The sequence below is a fragment of the Urocitellus parryii genome, chromosome 15, assembly GCF_045843805.1.
Source record: "Urocitellus parryii isolate mUroPar1 chromosome 15, mUroPar1.hap1, whole genome shotgun sequence".
NCBI lineage: Eukaryota > Metazoa > Chordata > Mammalia > Rodentia > Sciuridae > Urocitellus > Urocitellus parryii.
The window spans coordinates 9,918,604-9,937,154 of NC_135545.1; the positions used below are offsets into that span (position 1 = coordinate 9,918,604).

The 18,551-nt window shown below is 55.1% G+C and overlaps 2 protein-coding genes across 5 annotated transcripts in view; one reads left to right on the forward strand and one right to left on the reverse strand.

Moving 5' to 3' along the window:
• Positions 1 to 5,265: 5,265 nt before the first annotated feature.
• Positions 5,266 to 14,593, forward strand: Ckm (creatine kinase, M-type). 2 transcript variants are annotated; one of them, XM_026403712.2, is made up of 8 exons: positions 5,266 to 5,290; positions 8,156 to 8,353; positions 9,440 to 9,594; positions 9,967 to 10,099; positions 11,591 to 11,762; positions 13,013 to 13,136; positions 13,404 to 13,593; positions 14,069 to 14,593. In XM_026403712.2, exons 2-8 carry the CDS (start codon positions 8,161 to 8,163, stop codon positions 14,245 to 14,247), a joined length of 1,146 nt encoding a protein of 381 aa, XP_026259497.1. In that variant the 5' UTR covers positions 5,266 to 5,290; positions 8,156 to 8,160; the 3' UTR covers positions 14,248 to 14,593. The 2 variants fall into 2 exon arrangements, with proteins under 2 accessions (XP_026259497.1, XP_026259496.1); XM_026403711.2 differs by lacking the exon at positions 5,266 to 5,290 and adding an exon at positions 5,733 to 5,842.
• Positions 14,268 to 18,551, reverse strand: part of Mark4 (microtubule affinity regulating kinase 4) — a 28,966-nt gene continuing 24,682 nt past the window's right edge. For 2 of the 3 annotated variants that reach the window (XM_077793382.1, XM_077793384.1), the window contains one exon: positions 14,268 to 18,446. In XM_077793382.1, coding sequence (XP_077649508.1) covers positions 18,110 to 18,446 — 337 coding nt within the window. In that variant the 3' untranslated portion in view covers positions 14,268 to 18,109. The remainder of the gene's footprint in view (positions 18,447 to 18,551) is intronic. The other variant, XM_077793383.1, reaches the window with a different exon arrangement.

Sequence of the window (18,551 nt, forward strand, 5' to 3'; positions counted from 1 at the left end):
GGGAGGCTGCTTGGACAGTCATTGAGAGATCCCAAACAGTCTTAGAACAGAGTTGGTGGGGAGAGGCAGGGAGAGGGGCCCAGGAAGATGGGGGTTCAAATCCAGGCCTTCCCATTTCCTCTCCATGTAACCTGGGGCAACAATGATCTCTTGAACCTCTATCTCCTTATCTGTAAAACAGCCACCACAGCGAGGATTAAATGAGATAAAGGGAAAGGGAAAGGTATTAACTAAGGCAAACATTCTCCAGGCTGGCCCTGGGCCAAGCCATGGTGCACATGCCAGTGAGGGCTGGGAGTTCTGAATTCCTACCCAGAGCAGGCCCTGTGCCAAATCCTGCATGCAATAGGTCACCTCCCTTAGTCCTTACCACAAGTATGCCGGTTACCCCCACTCCACATGGAAGATGAGGCACAGAGAAGGTTCCACAGGCAAGGACTAGTGGAATCCATACAGCCACCCACTCTGACCAGTCCCATCTAAAGATGAGTAAACTGAGGCTCAGAGGGAACAAATGATTTCTCAAAGACCACAGTCAAGAAGGCATTCAATGAATATCCCATTCTATCCCTTAGGGCCTCAGTTCGCCTGGTCAGGATAATGGGTGGATAAATTGGGGGCTTTTCTACTTTCAACTCTTGTCCACAGTTTAATTTTAAAAAGTAATGCACTGGGCCTGGGGTTGTGGCTCAGTGGTAGAACACTTGCCTAGCATGTGTGAGGCACTGGGTTCGATCCCTGGCACCACATAAAAATAAAAACAAATAAATAAAGGTATTGGGTCCATCTACCAAAAAAAAAGAGTAATGCACTGTTAGGCATTATGGTGCATGCCTCTAATCCCAGCTACTTGGTAGGCCGAGGCAGGAGGATTATAAGTTCGAGGCCAACCTCAGCAACTTAGCAAACCCTGCCTCAAAATAAATTTTTTAAAAAGAAAGAAAAGCCAGGCATGGTGGCTCTCGCCTGCAATCCCAGTGGCTTGGGAGGCTGAGGCAGGAGGATTGAAGGTTCAAGGCCAGCCTCAGCAATTTAGTGGGACTGTAAGCAACCTAGTGAGACCCTGTCTCAAAATAAAAAATAAAAAAGGTCTGGGGATGTGGCTCAGTGGTTAAGCACCCTGGGTTCAATCTCTGATATAAAAACAAAACAAAAGAGAAAGAGAGAGAAAAGAAAAAGGAAAATATGTGTGTAGATACCAGAGTGTGCCGAAGCCAAGTGCCAATGACTCGGCTTGGCACAGAATCACGAGCCACCACACAGCTCTGTAGGTTCAAACAGCAATTCTTTATTCCGGATCTCACACCAGCCTCCACACACGTCCAGGGGCAGTCTCGTTCTGCCGCACACTTCACCTACTCCACGAGGCTTTTTCCAAAATCCCATTTGAATCTCACGAGAACTCAACGGGAACAAGCAACAGGAACACCCTAATCCCAGCAGCAATAATCTTCAACCTCAACTTCCCTAAAACCCATATTCTTAAACCGGGAAACGCCTTAAACCGGGAACACCCTAAGCCCAAGGACCGGGATACTTCCTCAAACCTGCAGGATACTTCCTCAAACCTGGATCCACCCTCGATCACCTTGAGCAGGGTCATCTTTCTCAAACACACAAGCAAGGTCGCAGCAAATTTCCAAGGCAAGTCCATTTAACATGGGGTACACTGGCAAGGATTACGATGCGTCAATACCTACTTGGTAATGGCCCTCAGCAAGAGTGCAAAAAGTGGATCTTGTCTCTCCTTAACCCTACCATCCTTCCCAGAAGCGAACACAGTTAGCAGTTTCCAGCATCCTTCCGGAGATACCGATGGATGTGGGTTGTGTGTGGATGTAGGAGAAGTGTGTGTCCCTTTAATAAAAACACAAAGGAAATCATCATCACCATGGAGGGGACAGTGGCTTTGGAGAATTTTTATTATTTTTTTTAATATTTATTTTTTAGTTCTCAGCGGACACAACATCTTTGTTGGTATGTGGTGCTGGGGATCGAACCCGGGCCGCATGCATGCCAGGCGAGCGCGCTAACACTTGAGCCACATCCCCAGCCCGGGACACTGGCTTTGGATGCTGCTCCGTGACCTGACTTCCTTTGGTCAGGGGTAGAGTGCACAGGTGTCAGTCACGCCAGTTCTGACCTTAGACCTTAAGAGACCTGAACATGTCCTGCTGCAGCCCCAGGGTGGCCAAGATGAGAGCTCCTCCCCCTTCAGCCTGCGCCCACCCAAGTCCGCTTCCAAGCAGAGCATCCCTGCTAGACCCACAGATCAGCCCAATCCCCGTCTGTTCTTTGTTTATTTATTTACTGGTACTAAGGATTGAACCCACAGGCACTCAACCACCGAGCCACATCCCCAGCACTTTTCATTTTTAATTTTGAGACAGGGTCTCGCTGAGTTTCTGAGCCTGGCTTTGAACTCTCCATCCTCCTGCCTCAGCCTCCTGAGCAGCTGCTTTTTTTTTTAACCAATTTCTTTCTTGGTGTTGGGATGAACCTAGCGCCTCTGCATGCTGGGTAAACTCGAATTCCATCCCAAGTACCACACACACAAAGACTGCATTCTGGATTTTGGAATGGTGTTTTCCATAGCATTTTGGTGAAAATAAGTATATTTTCATACTTTTTCCCACTTGATAATACATTTTGGCCCAGCAGCTCGGGAAGCTGCGACAGGAGGATCACTAGTTTGAGGCCAGCCTCAGCAACCAAGCAAGACCTTAAGCAATTTGGCAAGACCCTGTCTCAACAAAATAAAAAGGGTTGGATCTGGGGCTCGGTGGTTAAGCATCCCTGGGTTCAATCCCTGGTAACAAACAAACCACCACCACCACCAAAACCCCACAAAACCCTCCAATATATCCTGCCAATTTTTCTGAAGCAGAACATACAGATTAGCTTTATTTATATTTTATACACAGCTGCATAGTATTCCAGTAAGTGATGTCTCATCTTTTATCTTTTTGGAGGTGGCATGGAAAATACCCTCTATCTACTCAGGTGTACATATGTATAAAAGTTCATTGACCCTTAGAGCGCTTCAAGGAATGTACCTTAATTTTATTTTATTTATTTATTTATTTATTTATTTTTAATATTTATTTCTTAGTTCTCGGCAGACACAACCTCTTTGTTGGTATGTGGTGCTGAGGATCGAACCCGGGCCACAGGCATACCAGAGGAGCGAGCTACCGCCTGAGCCACATTCCCAGCCCCCTTAATTTAAAAAAAAAAGTAGATTTGGGAAGAGAAACCATGATAAGGATAGATATGAATATCCAAACACTCCAAATGTAATATAAGAATACATTTGAAATAACAGAACGTCAAAACACACACATTGGGGGATGCAGCTACAGTGGCACCTGGAGGAAGATGCATAGCCGATGGTGAAGACTGGTGTGGAGGGCCTGGGGTGGGGCAGGTGGGGGTCATGAGAGGCTTTCTTTTATTTTTTTACTCAGTCGACAAACACTAATTTATCTCCAGGGCACTAGAGAGCCATGGCAGGCTCTCAACAGGCGGGGTTGGCATTAGGGAGTAGGTGGGAGAGGGGAACACTGGGACAGGAGTCCAGGACAGAGGACTGTGGAGGGGGTCTTGAGCTGTGGCAGGCACTGGAGAGATGGAGAAGGGATGGGCCCTGGGGACTGAGACGGACTTTATGAATATGAGGGCTCATAAGCTCCCCAGGGTCACTTGTTCCTGTGAGATTCAACAGACAGCAGATACAGTGCAGGGTCAGGGCCTGGCCTTTGATTGGGTCAGCCCAGATCACATGACTGAACCATTGCTACAAGGGATTCTGGGAAACTGAGTTCGGGTAGTTTGGGCTTCTCCAATGGAGGCTGGCTTAGGATGGGGACTTCCCCAGGCTTAAAAGTTCTGCTGACACTGTGTGGCCAAAATCAAGAAGTCAAATGCTCCACTGGGGATTATCAGGAGCCCATGGGGCTGGGCTGTGCCACCTGCCAGGTGTGTGATGCAACTGGCTTCCCCGCCCCGCTGCCCTCAGCCCTCCCTGGCTTCCATGAACACAGAGTGTGCTGAAGCTCTCCTCTCGGCCCCCAGGGTCCTTCAGGCGTCTTCCTGTCCCCTCTCCAACCTCATCTTCTTTCTCACACATTTCCTTGGCTACATTTGCTCCTACTCTGGCCTCCTGCCTGTCCTCAGATGGGCAAGCCACTCCCACCTCAGGGCCTTTGCACCTGCTACTCCCCCAGAACCTCCCATAGCTGGCTCCCTCCTCTCTTTCAGGCCTCTGCTTCGATAACACCTTCCCAGAGACGCCTGCCTTGACCTCCCCTGCTGCGTCCCTGCTGTCATCTTACCTCCTTTATTTTCCTTCAAAAATCCTTGTTGAAACCTCACCTCCGTGAGGGAGGGAACGTGGCTGTATTCTGCTGTACCCCCAATAAATGCTCAGTAGATAATTGTTTCTAGTTCCTTTTCGTTCTCTGGGCCTCTGCTTCTCTAACCACCAAGGAGGCCTTTGCTAATCTGTAGGTGCGGAGATCAGGAGTGGGACCCAGGGACATTTCTCAAGCATTCCTTCCTGTCCCTGCTCCCCACGTCAGGAGTCTGGGGAGAGGAGGGGCTCCATTCACCCCCCAGAGCTCAACTCCCCTGGGGCCTGGAGGAGGCGGAGACCCCAGCAGGAGGGACGAGGAGGGCAGGAACCCCCTTCTCCACTGCTTTCCTGGGGAGGCTCCTGGCTGACCGCAGCCTCCTCAATGCTGTCCCCACTTGACAGAGCCCCCCTCAGCCCCTGAGGTCCCGGTCACCACTGGGCTGCCACAAGGTCCTGCTCCAGCTCCACGGCTCCACTCCAGTGCGTGGTCACAGGCTCTGCCCAGCCCACCCTTCCCGGGCATGGGTGCGGCCACCAGCAGCCCAAGGCTGCCCTTGTAAGGAGGCAAGGCCTGGGGACACCCGAGACACCGGGTTATAATTAACCCAGACACGTGGCGACCACCCCGACACCTGCCGCCCGACCTCCCCAGCACCCCAGGCCTCTGCCCGGCCTCCCAGAGGGGACAGCAGAGCTGGCCCTAAAAATAGCTCCTCTCCGAGCTGGCCTGTCCCTCACTGTCCCCTCCCCAGCGGAAATCTCCCAGTGACATGGCGGGGGGGGAAGGGCGGCCACCGCTGCCAGCCCCACCCCGAGTGTGAGCCTCCAGGTCAGCCCACAGCTGGGGTCCCGCCCTCTCCGGGCCACCCAGGGGAGCAGCGGGCGTCCAGGGTCTGCCCCGGCGTCCAGATGTGGCCTGGGCCTTCCTCCTCCTAGGTTGGTGGCAGGAGGCGAGTCGCCGCTCTCTGGGGCTCCGTGTCCTCTGGCTCACAGGGTCCCCGCTCTCCTGAGGCCACCGCCTCCTCTCCCCAGTGCTGGCCCACGACGCGTGCTGAGGACAGGGCTGCCCCTGGCCAGGGTCAGGGCTGCTGGGGGCTGAGTGGGGACCCAGGAGGCGCCTGGCGGTGGCAGCAGCCCCAGGGGCCAGGGGAGACTGGCTTCTACGTGCCGGGACACGGGCAGTCACTGTCCCATGTTCCTGGCGGAGGGCCAGCTGTCCCTGCCAGCCCGACTCAGCACTTGATCGGGACCGGCTTGGCGATGGGGGGCCGGGCCCGCCCGGGGACAGCCCATACAAGGCCATGGGCTGGGCGAGAGGCACGCCTGGGTCCAGGGTGGGCACGGCGCCCGGGCAATGGGGTGAGAGGCCCCGCGCCTCCAGGCCCCCTCCCTGGGGACAGCCCTCTATATAGGGCCAGGGCTGCAGGCCCCTCCCGGGTCACAGTCGCCTGCAGGACACAGAGAGCCCCTTCAGCCCAGCCCAACCAGGTACTGCCCGGGGAGTCAGGGTGGCCACAGCAGGGTCCCCGGGGCCGGAGGCGGCCTGGCTCTGGAAGGGCCTGTGTCGGGCTCCCCTGGGGCGGGCTGGCCGTGAGGGGTGGACGGGGGCTCCATGTCCTCTCCTGTCCCCACATGCCCGCCTGTCCCCACAGACTTGATATTCCTGCAGCAGGAGCTGTGGGGCAGGGGGAGGGGTCCCCGGGGACAAACCGGTTCTGGACAGCTGGTCACCGTCACCCCCTGCAAGACGCGGGTGGCCCAGGCCTGTGTGCATGACGGTCTGTCACCAGAACTGGGCACCCGGCCCCAGGAGGCGTCTGTGTCTGCATGTCACCTGTCGGGGCTGCTAAAGCAGGTGCTGGGGGCGCTTGGGTGGCATGGGCTCCCGTGGTGTCCCTGTGACCTTGTGCCTGACTTCTGTGACTCTCCTTTGCATGCCTCTGCCTTGGTGTGGCCCCAGCCTGGGGGTGTGACAGTGGAACTCGGTTTCCATGAGATCTGGGGTGTCCCCTGGGGGTCACTCCCTTGCCTCAGCTCCCCTGGGGTGTCCCTGGCAGGGATGGGGGTGGGGACACCCTCGGAAGGGGGGTCTGGGCTGGAAGCCCGGGATGTCCTTGAGCCCGAGGCCAGCATACTATCCTCCGGCCACACTGGCCCACCTGTCCTGGGCTGCTGACAGGGTGCAAGCTGAGACCCGGAATGTGGGGGTGGAGGCGGGAGTCTGCCAGGTCCTAAAAATAGCCACCCTGGACAGCAGTGCCCAGGACCTTGGTGGGTCCCCGCCCTCCGGCCCCACCCCTGCCCTCATCTCACCCGCCTCCACCCCATACCTACTTCCCGTTGCTGCCCCCCACCATCTCTGTGGAGGGTCCCTTCCAGGGTCTAGCGAGCCCAATAACACTAACAATCGCAGTCCCAGGGGCCCACTCCACGCCAGGGCTTCCACCCCAGTAGGAGGGCTCCACTCAGAGCATCCCAAGGTTCAGAGAGACCTATTGATTGTCCTGAGGTCACTCAGCAGGGAAATGGTATAGGTGGGATTTGAACTCTGCTCTGCTGACTCCAAGGTTGAACTTTTCTCTCTGACTGAGCCCTGCAGAATTGGCAGCTGGCAGAAGCGGGGACAGATACCCAGCACGCACCCCCTCCTCATCTTTTGATTGAGGATCTTCATGAAGTCCATGCCCCTTCTCTGCTTACAACCTCATTCCCAGCTACGCCCTCTCCTCGCCTCCTCACCAGGCTCCACGCAGACCCCCGTAAACAGTAACAACAATAGCCAAACAAAAGTAGGTGTGCGGTGTGCCAGGCCGTCCCAAGTGCTTGACCTGCATTTAACTCATTGAATCCTTTCAATACTCCCATGAGGTGAGCACTGTTATCAATCCCCATTTTACAGGTGAATAAATTGAGGCACAGAGAGGTTAAGCAACTTGCCCAAGGGCACACAGTTAGTCATAAATAGCAGAGCTGGGATTTGAACCCAGGCCATCTGGTTCTAGAACCTACATTCTTCTCTATGTCACCGTGTTTTTCTGACCTGGGGCTTCCCTCTTGTTACCCAGAAAATGAGTTCTTTCAGGGTTAGCAGATGGGGCTCACCTAGCCCAGATGCGTCAGAATCAGGGCCCTAGGACTCCAGATGCTTCCTGACAGGATGCAGGCGCTCTTGCTCCAAGCCCCACAGTCTGCCTGGTTCCCTAGCTGTTCTCTGCCAGATGGGAACCAGTCTTCCTCACCTGCCTGCCACCAGGATCCCCATGCCATCACTGTCACCAGGGAGGTCCAAGGAGTTCCCAGAGAGGAGGACTCAACTGAGGACAAGCAGGGTTTTTGACAAACAGAGCAGAGATGAATTTAGGAATGTATCAGAAGCACAGAGGTGTGGGTTTTTTTTTTTTTTTTTTTTTTTGGTCCTGGGGATTGAACTCGGGGGCACTCGACCACTGAGCCATGTCTCCAGCCCGATTTTGAATTTATTTAGAGACAGGGGTCTCACTGAGTTGCTTAGCACCTCACTTTTGCTGAGGCTGGCTTCAAACTCGCAATCCTCCTGCCTCAGCCGCCCGAGCCGCTGGGATTACAGGCGAGGGCCACCGCACTTCTTAAAACACCTCTCTTAGTCTGTTGCTCGGTGGGCTAGTTAACAGCGCACGATTTTCAAAAGTGGGTGAACTGATGGTAAGTTTAAGATTGACAGATGCCCAGAAACTTGGGAGCGACAGGCCTGGAAAGAAACGTGCAGTTTACAACTACACGCTTTGTCCTTCCGTCTCTCCACCTGCTCCCTCTGCCCCCCAGCCGCCATGCCGTTCGGCAACACCCACAACAAGTACAAGCTGAACTTCAAGCCTGAGGAGGAGTACCCAGACCTCAGCAAGCACAACAACCACATGGCCAAGGTGCTGACCCCTGACCTCTACAAGAAGCTGCGGGACAAGGAGACGCCGTCGGGCTTCACCCTGGATGACGTCATCCAGACGGGTGTGGACAACCCAGGTAAGCAGCCCAGGGAGCACCGTGGGGACTGGGGGGCGGGGCTGGAGGCCACCAGCCAGCCCCACCCCCTCCTCAGTCCTCCCGCCTGAGACACACTTTGGGGACACACTTTGGGGCAGTCGTGAGACACACAGAATGCACACGGTGGGTGCAGGTACATGGCACTCGAAACCTGTGCACAATTATCAAGTGAGGCCCCTGAGGAGGTCACGGAATCTTCCTGAGCCTCAGTTTCCTCCCCTGCAAAATGGGTGCCCATGTTGGGAAAGCTCCAGGGCCCACGCACGCCCAGGGCTCGGCGCTGAGCTGCATGCAGCGTGTGCACTCCAGCACCCAGGGTCTTTCTCTAAGGACTCCTGGAGCCGCCCCGAGAGCCCCAGCCCCTAATTGCAGCAACTCACCCTGAGACCTGGAAGGGGCCCCTGGCTCCAGTCCTCTGCTCTCCTGCTGGTGTCTGGAGCCCCGTGAATGCTGGGCCAGCGCTCTTCCACTGAAGAGACCCAGCCGGTGCTCCTTTGGGGGGACTGCCGGGAAGTACTGGGGATTGAACCCAAGGGCGCTCTACCCCCCAGCTACATCCCCAGAATTTTTATTTCTTATTTTGATACAAGGTCTAAGTTGCTTTGGGCCTTGCTTAATTGCTGAGGCTGGCCTCAAACTTGTGATCCTCCTGCCTCAGCCTCCTAAACTGCTGGGATTACAGGCGTGTGCCACCGCACTTGGCAATTCTTTTTGAAAAATTTTTCCTTGATGGAAATGGAACCTAGGGTCTTACACCTGCCAGGCAAATGCTCTACCACTGTACTACACCCCAACCCATAATTGGATCTTTCAAGGTTTTTATTACTAGTACTTTAGGCTAAGATGTCATGATTTGGGGACCAGGACCTTGTACCTAGTCCCTGAGACTCCCTTTCTCCTTTGCCCGCCTCTAGCATTTTCTCTCACTCCAGATGCCACCCCAGTCTCTCCCAGCGCTCCCTCCTAACCCGGGGGTCTTGAATGAAGCCCCCCAGGTGCACATCACACACACGCACACACGCACACACAGGGACCAGCACCTCTGATCTCAGTCCCACCCCCCAGGCCACCCTTTCATCATGACCGTGGGCTGCGTGGCCGGGGACGAGGAGTCCTACACGGTTTTCAAGGATCTCTTCGACCCCATCATCCAGGACCGACACGGGGGCTACAAACCCACCGACAAGCACAAGACGGACCTCAACCACGAGAACCTCAAGGTGGGCTCCCAGCCGGCCGCGGGGCGAGGGAGAGGCCAGAGAGGGGGCCGCGACAGACACGGGGATGGGGAGACGGGGAGGGGGAGGCCGGGAGGGGCGGGGGGAGGCCGGGAGGGGCGGGGGGCTCAGAAACAGATGGAAAAGGGGGACAGGCACGGGGGGGGGGTGCCAGCAGTGGGCGCGGGGACAGGGAGAAGGCAGATCCACAGGGAGCCGCGGGAGGGACAGACGATGGAAGGAAGTTTGGAGACGACCAGGACCGAGGCGGCCAGGAGGAGGGCGAGGGCGGAGGGGAGGGCCCAGGAGGGAGGGGAGAGGCCCGCCCTGGGGGTCTGGGCTCGCGGGGGCCCTGACTCGCCTCCTGCCGTCCAGGGCGGAGACGACCTGGACCCCAACTACGTGCTCAGCAGCCGCGTGCGCACCGGCCGCAGCATCAAGGGCTACACGCTGCCCCCGCACTGCTCCCGCGGCGAGCGGCGCGCGGTGGAGAAGCTGTCGGTGGAAGGTGAGCGCCGCCCGGGCCAGCCTCCCGCTCCCGGGCTCCAACAGCGGGGGCGTCGCCAGTGACGGCTGACAGCGTTCCCTGTGTCCCGGTGGTCCTGAGGGGTCCCGAGATGTCCCACCCCAGCGTCCCAGGGTCCCCACATTCTCTCTGGTGCAATTTCTAGTTGCTCTGGTCCCCGTGGGAAGTGAGGGGAAGGAGCCCAGGGCAGGCTGGGAGGTGAGGGGAGCACCCTGAAAAAGGAGGGGTTGAGACGTCCTTGGCAGGAAGGCACTGTGGGGAAGAGCTGCAAGCAGGTGGACAGAAAGTGCAAAGGCCCTGGGGTGGGACTGTGTGTTGCTGGAGCAAGGAGACAGGTGGGTTGACGCCAGGTGGCCAAGTGGGGAGCAAGGTTGGAGAGGTGCCAGTGGCCAGACTCTGCCCTCTGGGCTGCTGGGAGGGCTTTGACTTTGACTCAGAGCTAGGCAGAAGCCACTGGAGGGTGGTGTGCAGACAGGGACAGGGACACACTTGTGTAGATTCCTTGAGCTGTTGACCATGGGGGTGCAGGCAATGGTGGCAGCAGAGACTTTGAGGGGCCAGTCCAGGGTGAAGAACAGGCCAGGGCAGGGGAAGCACAAGTGTGTTCCCAGATGACACCACCAGGACCTGCAGGAGGCATGGTTCTGGTAAATATTTAACCGCTGGCTCCATAGGCAGGAAAAGTCCTGTTTTTCAGGGGTTTTCTGTGATCTAAATTCTCTTACCATGACTAATCGTGAGCTATTAATGTGACGTCATACACAGACGAGATGCACAGAGTAGGTAGTATTTCCAGCACACAGACAGAATAGTGAAAAACTTCAACAATACAGAATATACGCTTAACAGCATAATATATAATATGTAATGTTATTATGTTATATGACATGTTATGTTAATATATAAATATAAAATATATACTATAGCATAAAACATATACTATAAAACATATATAACAGGTTATATGATATATATTATGTTACATATTATTTATTGTTTTATATGTTAAATGTACTATACATAGTACATTTATACATATAATAATGTATAAAATGCATCTAGATATTACATAAATACATATTTATGTAATATATATTATGTAAATAATATATACATAAATATACATGTATACAAATCTATTCCTTACATAATATAATTTACACATGTGAATATATACAAATAACCCACAGGCAATCTTAGACTGTTACTAATGGCTCCCCAAACCCCAAGGCTTAGCCCTCTGTCTTCCCGCAGTGCAGAGCCCCTGCAAGTGGACTGGGTGGGACTATCTGTCTGCTCCTGGGCCCTGGGCAGACAGGGGAGGGACAGATTGTGCCACAGTCACAGTGTTTAGGTGCCTTCAGGACACCCATGGGGTCGAACCCCTCAAGGGTGGCAGTGTGGGGTCCCCAGCCTCCACCCCGGGGTTGAAGGGGGTCAGGCTGTTGACCAGTGCCTCCTGTGGCCCCTTAGCCCTCAACAGCCTGACGGGCGAGTTCAAGGGAAAGTACTATCCTCTGAAGGGCATGACCGAGCAGGAGCAGCAGCAGCTCATCGATGACCACTTCCTGTTCGACAAGCCTGTGTCCCCACTGCTGCTGGCCTCCGGCATGGCCCGCGACTGGCCCGACGCCAGAGGCATCTGGTGAGCCCCTCCCGCCCTCAGCTGCCTCTTGCCCCAGCTTTTCTTGCAGTCCCCCAGGATGCCCCCCTCCTCCCCCATGATCAAAGACAGTGACCCCCCCCCTCTGCCTATCCTGGGGTTTGTGTGTCATATTTTGGGAAACTTGGACTAGAGAAGTGCAGTTAAAAATTCATGGACTTGAACCAGATTCCGTGGGCTCCAATCCCAGCTCTGTTATTTACTAGCTATGTGACCCTGGGGTGCCAGTAATCCCAGCTACTTGGGAGGCTGAGGATCCTTCAAACCTGGGAATTCAAGGCCAGCCTGGACAGACCTTCTAGAGAGGTGGGGGGGGGAGAGAGAGAGAGAGAGAGAGAGAGAGAGAGAGAGAGAGAGAGAGAGAGGGAGGGAGAGGAAGAGAAGAGAAGAGAAGAGAAGAGAAGAGAAGAGAAGAGAAGAGAAGAGAAGAGAGAAGAAGAAAAGAAAAAAGAAAAGTGACTTGGAAAAATTAATTACCTTCTCCATAGTGTCCCCTTCTATAAAATGGGGATCCCAGTAACTCTCAGCTTTTGGAATTCTTTCAAGATCTAAAAAAGCTGATTTATGTGAAACTAATTTAGGGATTCAAAGATTCATAGAAAGCATAACTAGTGGTCACAGTAACCAAGATAATCCTAATGGCAGGTGCCAAGCGCTTGTGTACCCAGGCACTGGTCAGATTCCTTGGGCTCAAATCCCAGATGTAGGATTGCCAAGATTTGTCGTTTCTGAGTCTAAGCTTCTATGTGCTAAAGATTCTAAGATTCCAAGAGTTGTGTGTGTGTGGGGGGGGGGGGTAGTGTTGTGGTCCTTGGACACAGTCGGCAAGTGCTTTATCACTGGGCTACACCCCAGCCCCAGGAGTCTTTAATGATGTTCAAAGTTTTCGTTGTAGATGGACACAATTCCTTTATTTATTTATCTCTATGTGGTGCTGAAGATGGAGCCCAGGCCTCTAGGCCAGGGCTCTACCACTGAGCCACCACCCCAGCCCCACATTCAGAGGTTTTTAAGCCCCTACAAGTTCTTGATCCCAGATTTGAGGATTTGGATATCCTGTGAGGGCGCAGTCTTTGGGTTTAATTTTCTGCGAGAAATACAATGTCGCTCACCTCATACCCTTCAGGCCTGCTTCCTTCAGCGGGAGGGGCCCGGGTTGTGCTCGGGCGACAGTGGGGGAATGGGGTTCCCACAGAGCTGACTCCCTGGCCTCTTGCCGCACCCCACTCTAGGCACAATGACAACAAGAGCTTCCTGGTGTGGGTGAATGAGGAGGATCACCTCCGGGTCATCTCGATGGAGAAGGGGGGCAACATGAAGGAAGTTTTCCGTCGCTTCTGCGTGGGGCTGCAGAAGGTGGGTGTGTGCCCCTCGCACTGACCTCCCACTGCATCCGGAAGCCCCGCCCCCTCCAAGGCCACACCCTTAAACTAGGCTCCACCCCTATGTCCAAGGCCAGCCTCCAAGAACCCGCCCCGAAACCCGGCAGAGTCTCCTCCCAGTTCTCCAGCTCCGCCCCCTTGGTGCCCGCCTCCATCCTGGTCCGCGCCTCGGCCCTGTGAACCCTGGTGTAGCTGGGAGTGCCGGCGGACATTGATCCCCGGTCCTCTCCCTCCACCTCAGATTGAGGAAATCTTTAAGAAGGCTGGCCACCCCTTCATGTGGAACGAGCACCTGGGTTACGTGCTGACCTGCCCATCCAACCTGGGCACTGGGTTGCGTGGAGGCGTGCATGTGAAGCTGCCACACCTGAGCAAGCACGCCAAGTTCGAGGAGATTCTCACCCGCCTGCGTCTGCAGAAGCGGGGCACAGGTACAGCCCCGCATCCCCTACCCCGCGGTGTCTGGGGCAGGTCCTTTGAGGTAGAGGAAGGGGAGGTGGAGCATCCCCGCGAGCTCTGGGATCGGTTAGGGCTTCCTGCTGTGAGCCTGTTCCTCCTCTGAAATACGAGTTAGTATGGTCATGGCCATATAATATGCATTTTGCATACCCGGGAATCCGTTCCTCAATGGTAAATGGGTGGTCAGGATTCGCCCCCAGGCAGCAGGGATCTGCTGGGATCTTGCACACTTTGGCTTATTTTCATGTTGGATGTTTGAGGGGAGAGGTACCTAAAGCCGGACACTTGGACCCCAAGTAAACAGACATTAAGGAGGCTCTGTGTGCAGGTGATCGGTCACATGGTAGGCATTCAATACACGCGTCTGTTGCAAGTGACACAGGGGTAGCCTCCGGCCGCTCTGCATCTCGGCTCCTTCCTCACGTCTCTGGCCCCCTGCTCCCACAGGTGGCGTGGACACAGCTGCAGTGGGCTCTGTGTTTGACATATCCAACGCCGACCGGCTGGGCTCATCCGAGGTAGAGCAAGTGCAGCTGGTGGTGGACGGTGTGAAGCTCATGGTGGAAATGGAGAAGAAGCTGGAAAAGGGCCAGTCCATCGACGACATGATCCCTGCCCAGAAGTAGGCACCCAGCCCGCCCGCCGCCAAAGGCTGGAGCCCGGGCTCCCGGAGGACCCGGCGCACTGGAGGCCCAACCCTTCATCCCTTGCTCCGCCCCTCTCCCCAGAGTCCCGCCCACAATGGTTCCGTTACCTGGACGCTCTCTCCGCCCTACTCGGAGTTCCTATTCCACCCGAGTTCCAGCCATTGGGCTCCACCCTCTGGGCTCTGGCCAATGAAAAACCTCCCTCACCTCTGGGTGTCCAGGGCCCGGCCCACCACCAGGAGCTCCGGCCGACGCGGCGCCCGCGGCACTGCTGGAGCTCCTGCTTCTCCACGCAAAGCAAGAAATAAAAACAGTGGTGGCCTTAGCTTTGTGTGGCACAGTATTGAGGGACGCGGAGGGAGCAGTTTTGTAATTGGCCACTGGGTTCTTGAAATGGTCTGCCCTCTCTAGGCACGTGCTAGGCTTGCTTTATCCCATTTCTAAAATGAGGCGGAATTAGGGTACAAAACCTAGACAAAAACTTGCAATCCTCTATGAGGAGTCGGAGACTCAGAAGAGTGGCCCACCGCCACTTAGCCAAACACCAGGGACTTCCCCGTCTCGGCTGTGAATTAATCATGCTCAGAGTTCAGAGAGGGAGAGATGCAGACAAAAAAAAAAAAAAAAAAGTCTGAATTTGGCCCATGGGCCTCCTGCTTGAGACACTCCCCACCCCATACATACATCCAGTACATCCACCTCTGTGTGCTCCTCACCGGCCTCCTCCTGTCCAGTTTGACTTCATCGCTCTGTAGCTACCAGTCTTTTGAACTTCTCTTTCTTTGCTCAAGAACCTTCCATGGCGCCCTTATCTCCTAGCACTCCTTTTACTTGCGATCCTTTAAGGTCACACTGAAATGCATCTGATCTGCTGAAGGCTCATCGTTCAGTTCTCCCCTCATTATTACTTGATTTTCACTGTGTGTACCCTGCAATTCCCAGCTCCATGTATTGCTCCTCCCGATTGGGACTTGGGAGGGTGCCTTCCTATGTGGTCTTTAGGGATGGGTCTTTTATAGAGCTTGGTCCCAGGAAAGAGCTAAACGGAATATGGCAAAGTAACTGGGGGAGGAAGAGGAGTTAACAGAAACCAGTTAGTATCTGGACCTGCTCTGTGGGGCATGCCACGAACTGCCTGTCAGCCAAACAGGCCAAGGCCTCCACAGAACACTGGGGGTGGACCCCCAAAGAGACAGAAGTTTCAGAAGGAAATGAAGCCGAGCCCTTAGGAACCTGGCAGAGGCACTTTTTCAAACTTTAAGAGCGGGAGGTTGGGGCTGGGGTGGTGGCTCAGTGGCAGAGCCCTTGCCTAGCATGTGTGAGGCACTGGGTTCGATTCTCAGCACTGCATACATAAATAAAATAAAGGTCCATTTACAACCAAAAAAAAAAAAATTTAAAAAGAGAGGTTAAGGGCCCTTAGAGATCAATCTGCCTTCTGCTTTACAAAGGGGAAACTGAGGCCCAGGGCTGTCCCCGTGAGTTCTCAGGATGGCTGAAATAGGAAAGTTAGAAGACACCCAAAGACCAGGCATGAAGAACCTGTCAGATGCAGGGATGACCTTCAGAGTATTATCCCCAACTGAAGATCCCATCACTAGTCACAGCTCCATCCCCAGAAGCCAAAGAGACCACTATGCTCCATCCTGACAATCTGAGCCTGCCACATCGAAGTCCAGGCATCTGTAGTTTACCAAGTCCTGCCCATTTTGCCTCAAAAGCCTCTTAAATCCATTCTTCCTCTCCCCATGTTCTGTCCCACTCTGCTCTCCTCCCTGCCCGTCATCTCTCCCCCTCCCCCAAATCCCAACACAAACCTCTCTACTCTCCCTGGCTCATAACCTCGCTGTGGCACCCAGTGCCCCCCCCCCGGGCCCCTCTCCATGATTTTCAAGGCCCTCCAGACATCTCTACTCTCATCATCGTTCACAGTGACCATACACACCCTGATTCACATGCCATCTCATGTGGGTAGCCAGCTCCTCCTCCTCCAAGAAGCCCTCCTAGGTTGAGGCAGGCACCTACTGGACTCAACTCTGCCCCTCTGGATGGTCAGTCTGAAGACATACCTATCTCTACCAATGGAACGTGAGCTCCACAAGGCTAGGGATGGAGACATCCTTGCACAGAGGAGGCCTTCAGGGATCAATTAAACTTCTCTGTGCAAAACTCTCCCCAGTGCCTCGGAAGAAAGCCTAGTGTGCCCACTGGGCCCCAGAGGCCCGGGCTGAAGGAGTGTAGCTCCCACCTCTCTTCTGCTCAGGAAGCCTCTCCTTGAGGAACCCTAAGTTCAGCTCTAGCTAGGGGGCCACAGCCACTCTAAAGCCAGTGATTGGCTCAAGGATAACCACATGACTTATCTTGGCCAATCAGGTCTCTCAGGACTTTTATTTAAAGTTGGCATTGAGGAGGGACAGATGCTTGGGGGCTGCTGGGGTCACCTCTTGCCATCAGGAAAGGAGTTTCTTTTGGACTCCATTAGAATTAAATTTACACTGATGAAAGCTGAGATGACCTGACACCTGGACCCAACTATACCTGAAGTTAGAGCCCCTGGACTATTGATTAGCAAATAAATACCTTTATGCTTAATCAGTGGAGACGGACTATTCCTCCTATGCAGCATTTCTCCATTCCCCACGCATGCCCAGCAGCAGCCGCGCTGAACTTACCTGCAGCTCTCCGGAGTCAGACCAGGTACTCCCACCTCCACCTGGGCTTCTGCTCAGGGCATCACCAAGTCCTGACCAACTCCTATTCATCCTTCAAAGCCCAACTCCAGTATGAGCTCCTCTGGAGCTTCTTTTCCAACCCTCCTCACTCTCTCTCCAGGCTCCCCAAGACAATAGTTTCCCTGGTGTTTGTACCCACAGACAGGGCACCCCATGTCTCCCGGTCCAGCACTGGCCGGGCACGGAGTAGGCACTGGTCAATGACTGTTTATTGAATAAATTTACTACTGGAGTAGGAAGAGGCTGAGTCCAGTGTAATATAGTTGGCGGGAGTTGATAAATGGGGGTCCCCAAGAGAGGACCTGGATGGGGCCAAGTTCTGTCCTGCCCTTTCCCACTACTCCTTCACCCTCACACCCGCCACCCCGCTCTGCAGATGACCAAACAGGCTCAGAGAGAAGCCACTGGCCCCGGGTCACACACCTCCTCTCCACTCACCTGCAGGGGAGGGCAGGGAAGGAAAAGCCCTGGGTCAGTGTGGGGGACTCTCCTAAGTTTATTGGGCAACAGGCTGCAGGTGAGGGGCTGGTGGGAGGGTGGGGGGTAATAACTTAAAAACCGGAGGTGTCAGCGGCAGCTTGAGAGACCTCTGCAGAGGAAGGGGGTGGGGTATTTACAAGGATTTGTACAAAGTGCCCCGCGCCAGCCTGGGGCAGGAATTGGGGTTCGAGCATGAGGGGTGGGGGAGGGGAAGGACTCTGCCTCTCTGACCCCATTCCCAGCCCCCCACGAGTTCTCCAGTCTTGGGCTCAGCAGCTCCCCTGCCCTGCCCGAGGCCTAGTTCTTGAGCTGCTGGAGGAATGTTCTCCTCGGCGTCCCTTCCCGCCGCCCTGCCCCCAAAGTCTCCTCAGGTGCCCCCACGGCAGGGTGAGGGGGAGCAGGACTGGCTGGAGCCTCCAGGAGGGTGCCCGCTCCCCCGGCTCAGTCCCCTCATCCTTCTCCTGTGCCAAGCAGCCCCGGAGAACAGCAGAGGGGATAACTTGTGTCCCCAACCAAATCCATGGAACCCGAGGTGATGACAAAAGGAGAATCCTCTCCCTGTCCCCTTTTCCTCTTGTAGAAGCGAAGGGAACGAGAGAGGAAGAGGAAAGGACCCGGGCTGTGGTGGCTCAGAGCTCGAGGTCATTGGAGATGCGGGTGACGAGGGTGCGGAAGGCCAGGGCGGTGCCCGCCACACGGCGGAAGAGAACGCCCCGCAGGCCCGGCCGGGGCAGCTGGCAGACCTCCACTTCAAAGTGGGACAGGGGCTCGGGCCCGCCCGCACCCCCGTGCAGACAGGCCAGCAGGAACGGCTGTGGCTGGCGGCAGCGGCAGCGGGCGGCTGCTGTGGCCTGGCGCAGAGCTGCCATCAGGGCCTCGGGAGGGCGCGAGCTGGTCAGCTTCACACTCCAGGGGAATCGGAGCAGCCGGGGGGCGGTTTCCGTTTGATCCCAAGGTAGATGGCAACTGGGGTGGGAAGAGAGTAGGGGTCACAGACGGGAGACCAAGGTAAGGTGGGCAGAGAACTGAAGGGACAACTCTCTCCACTTTGGGACACACGTCTAGCTGTGC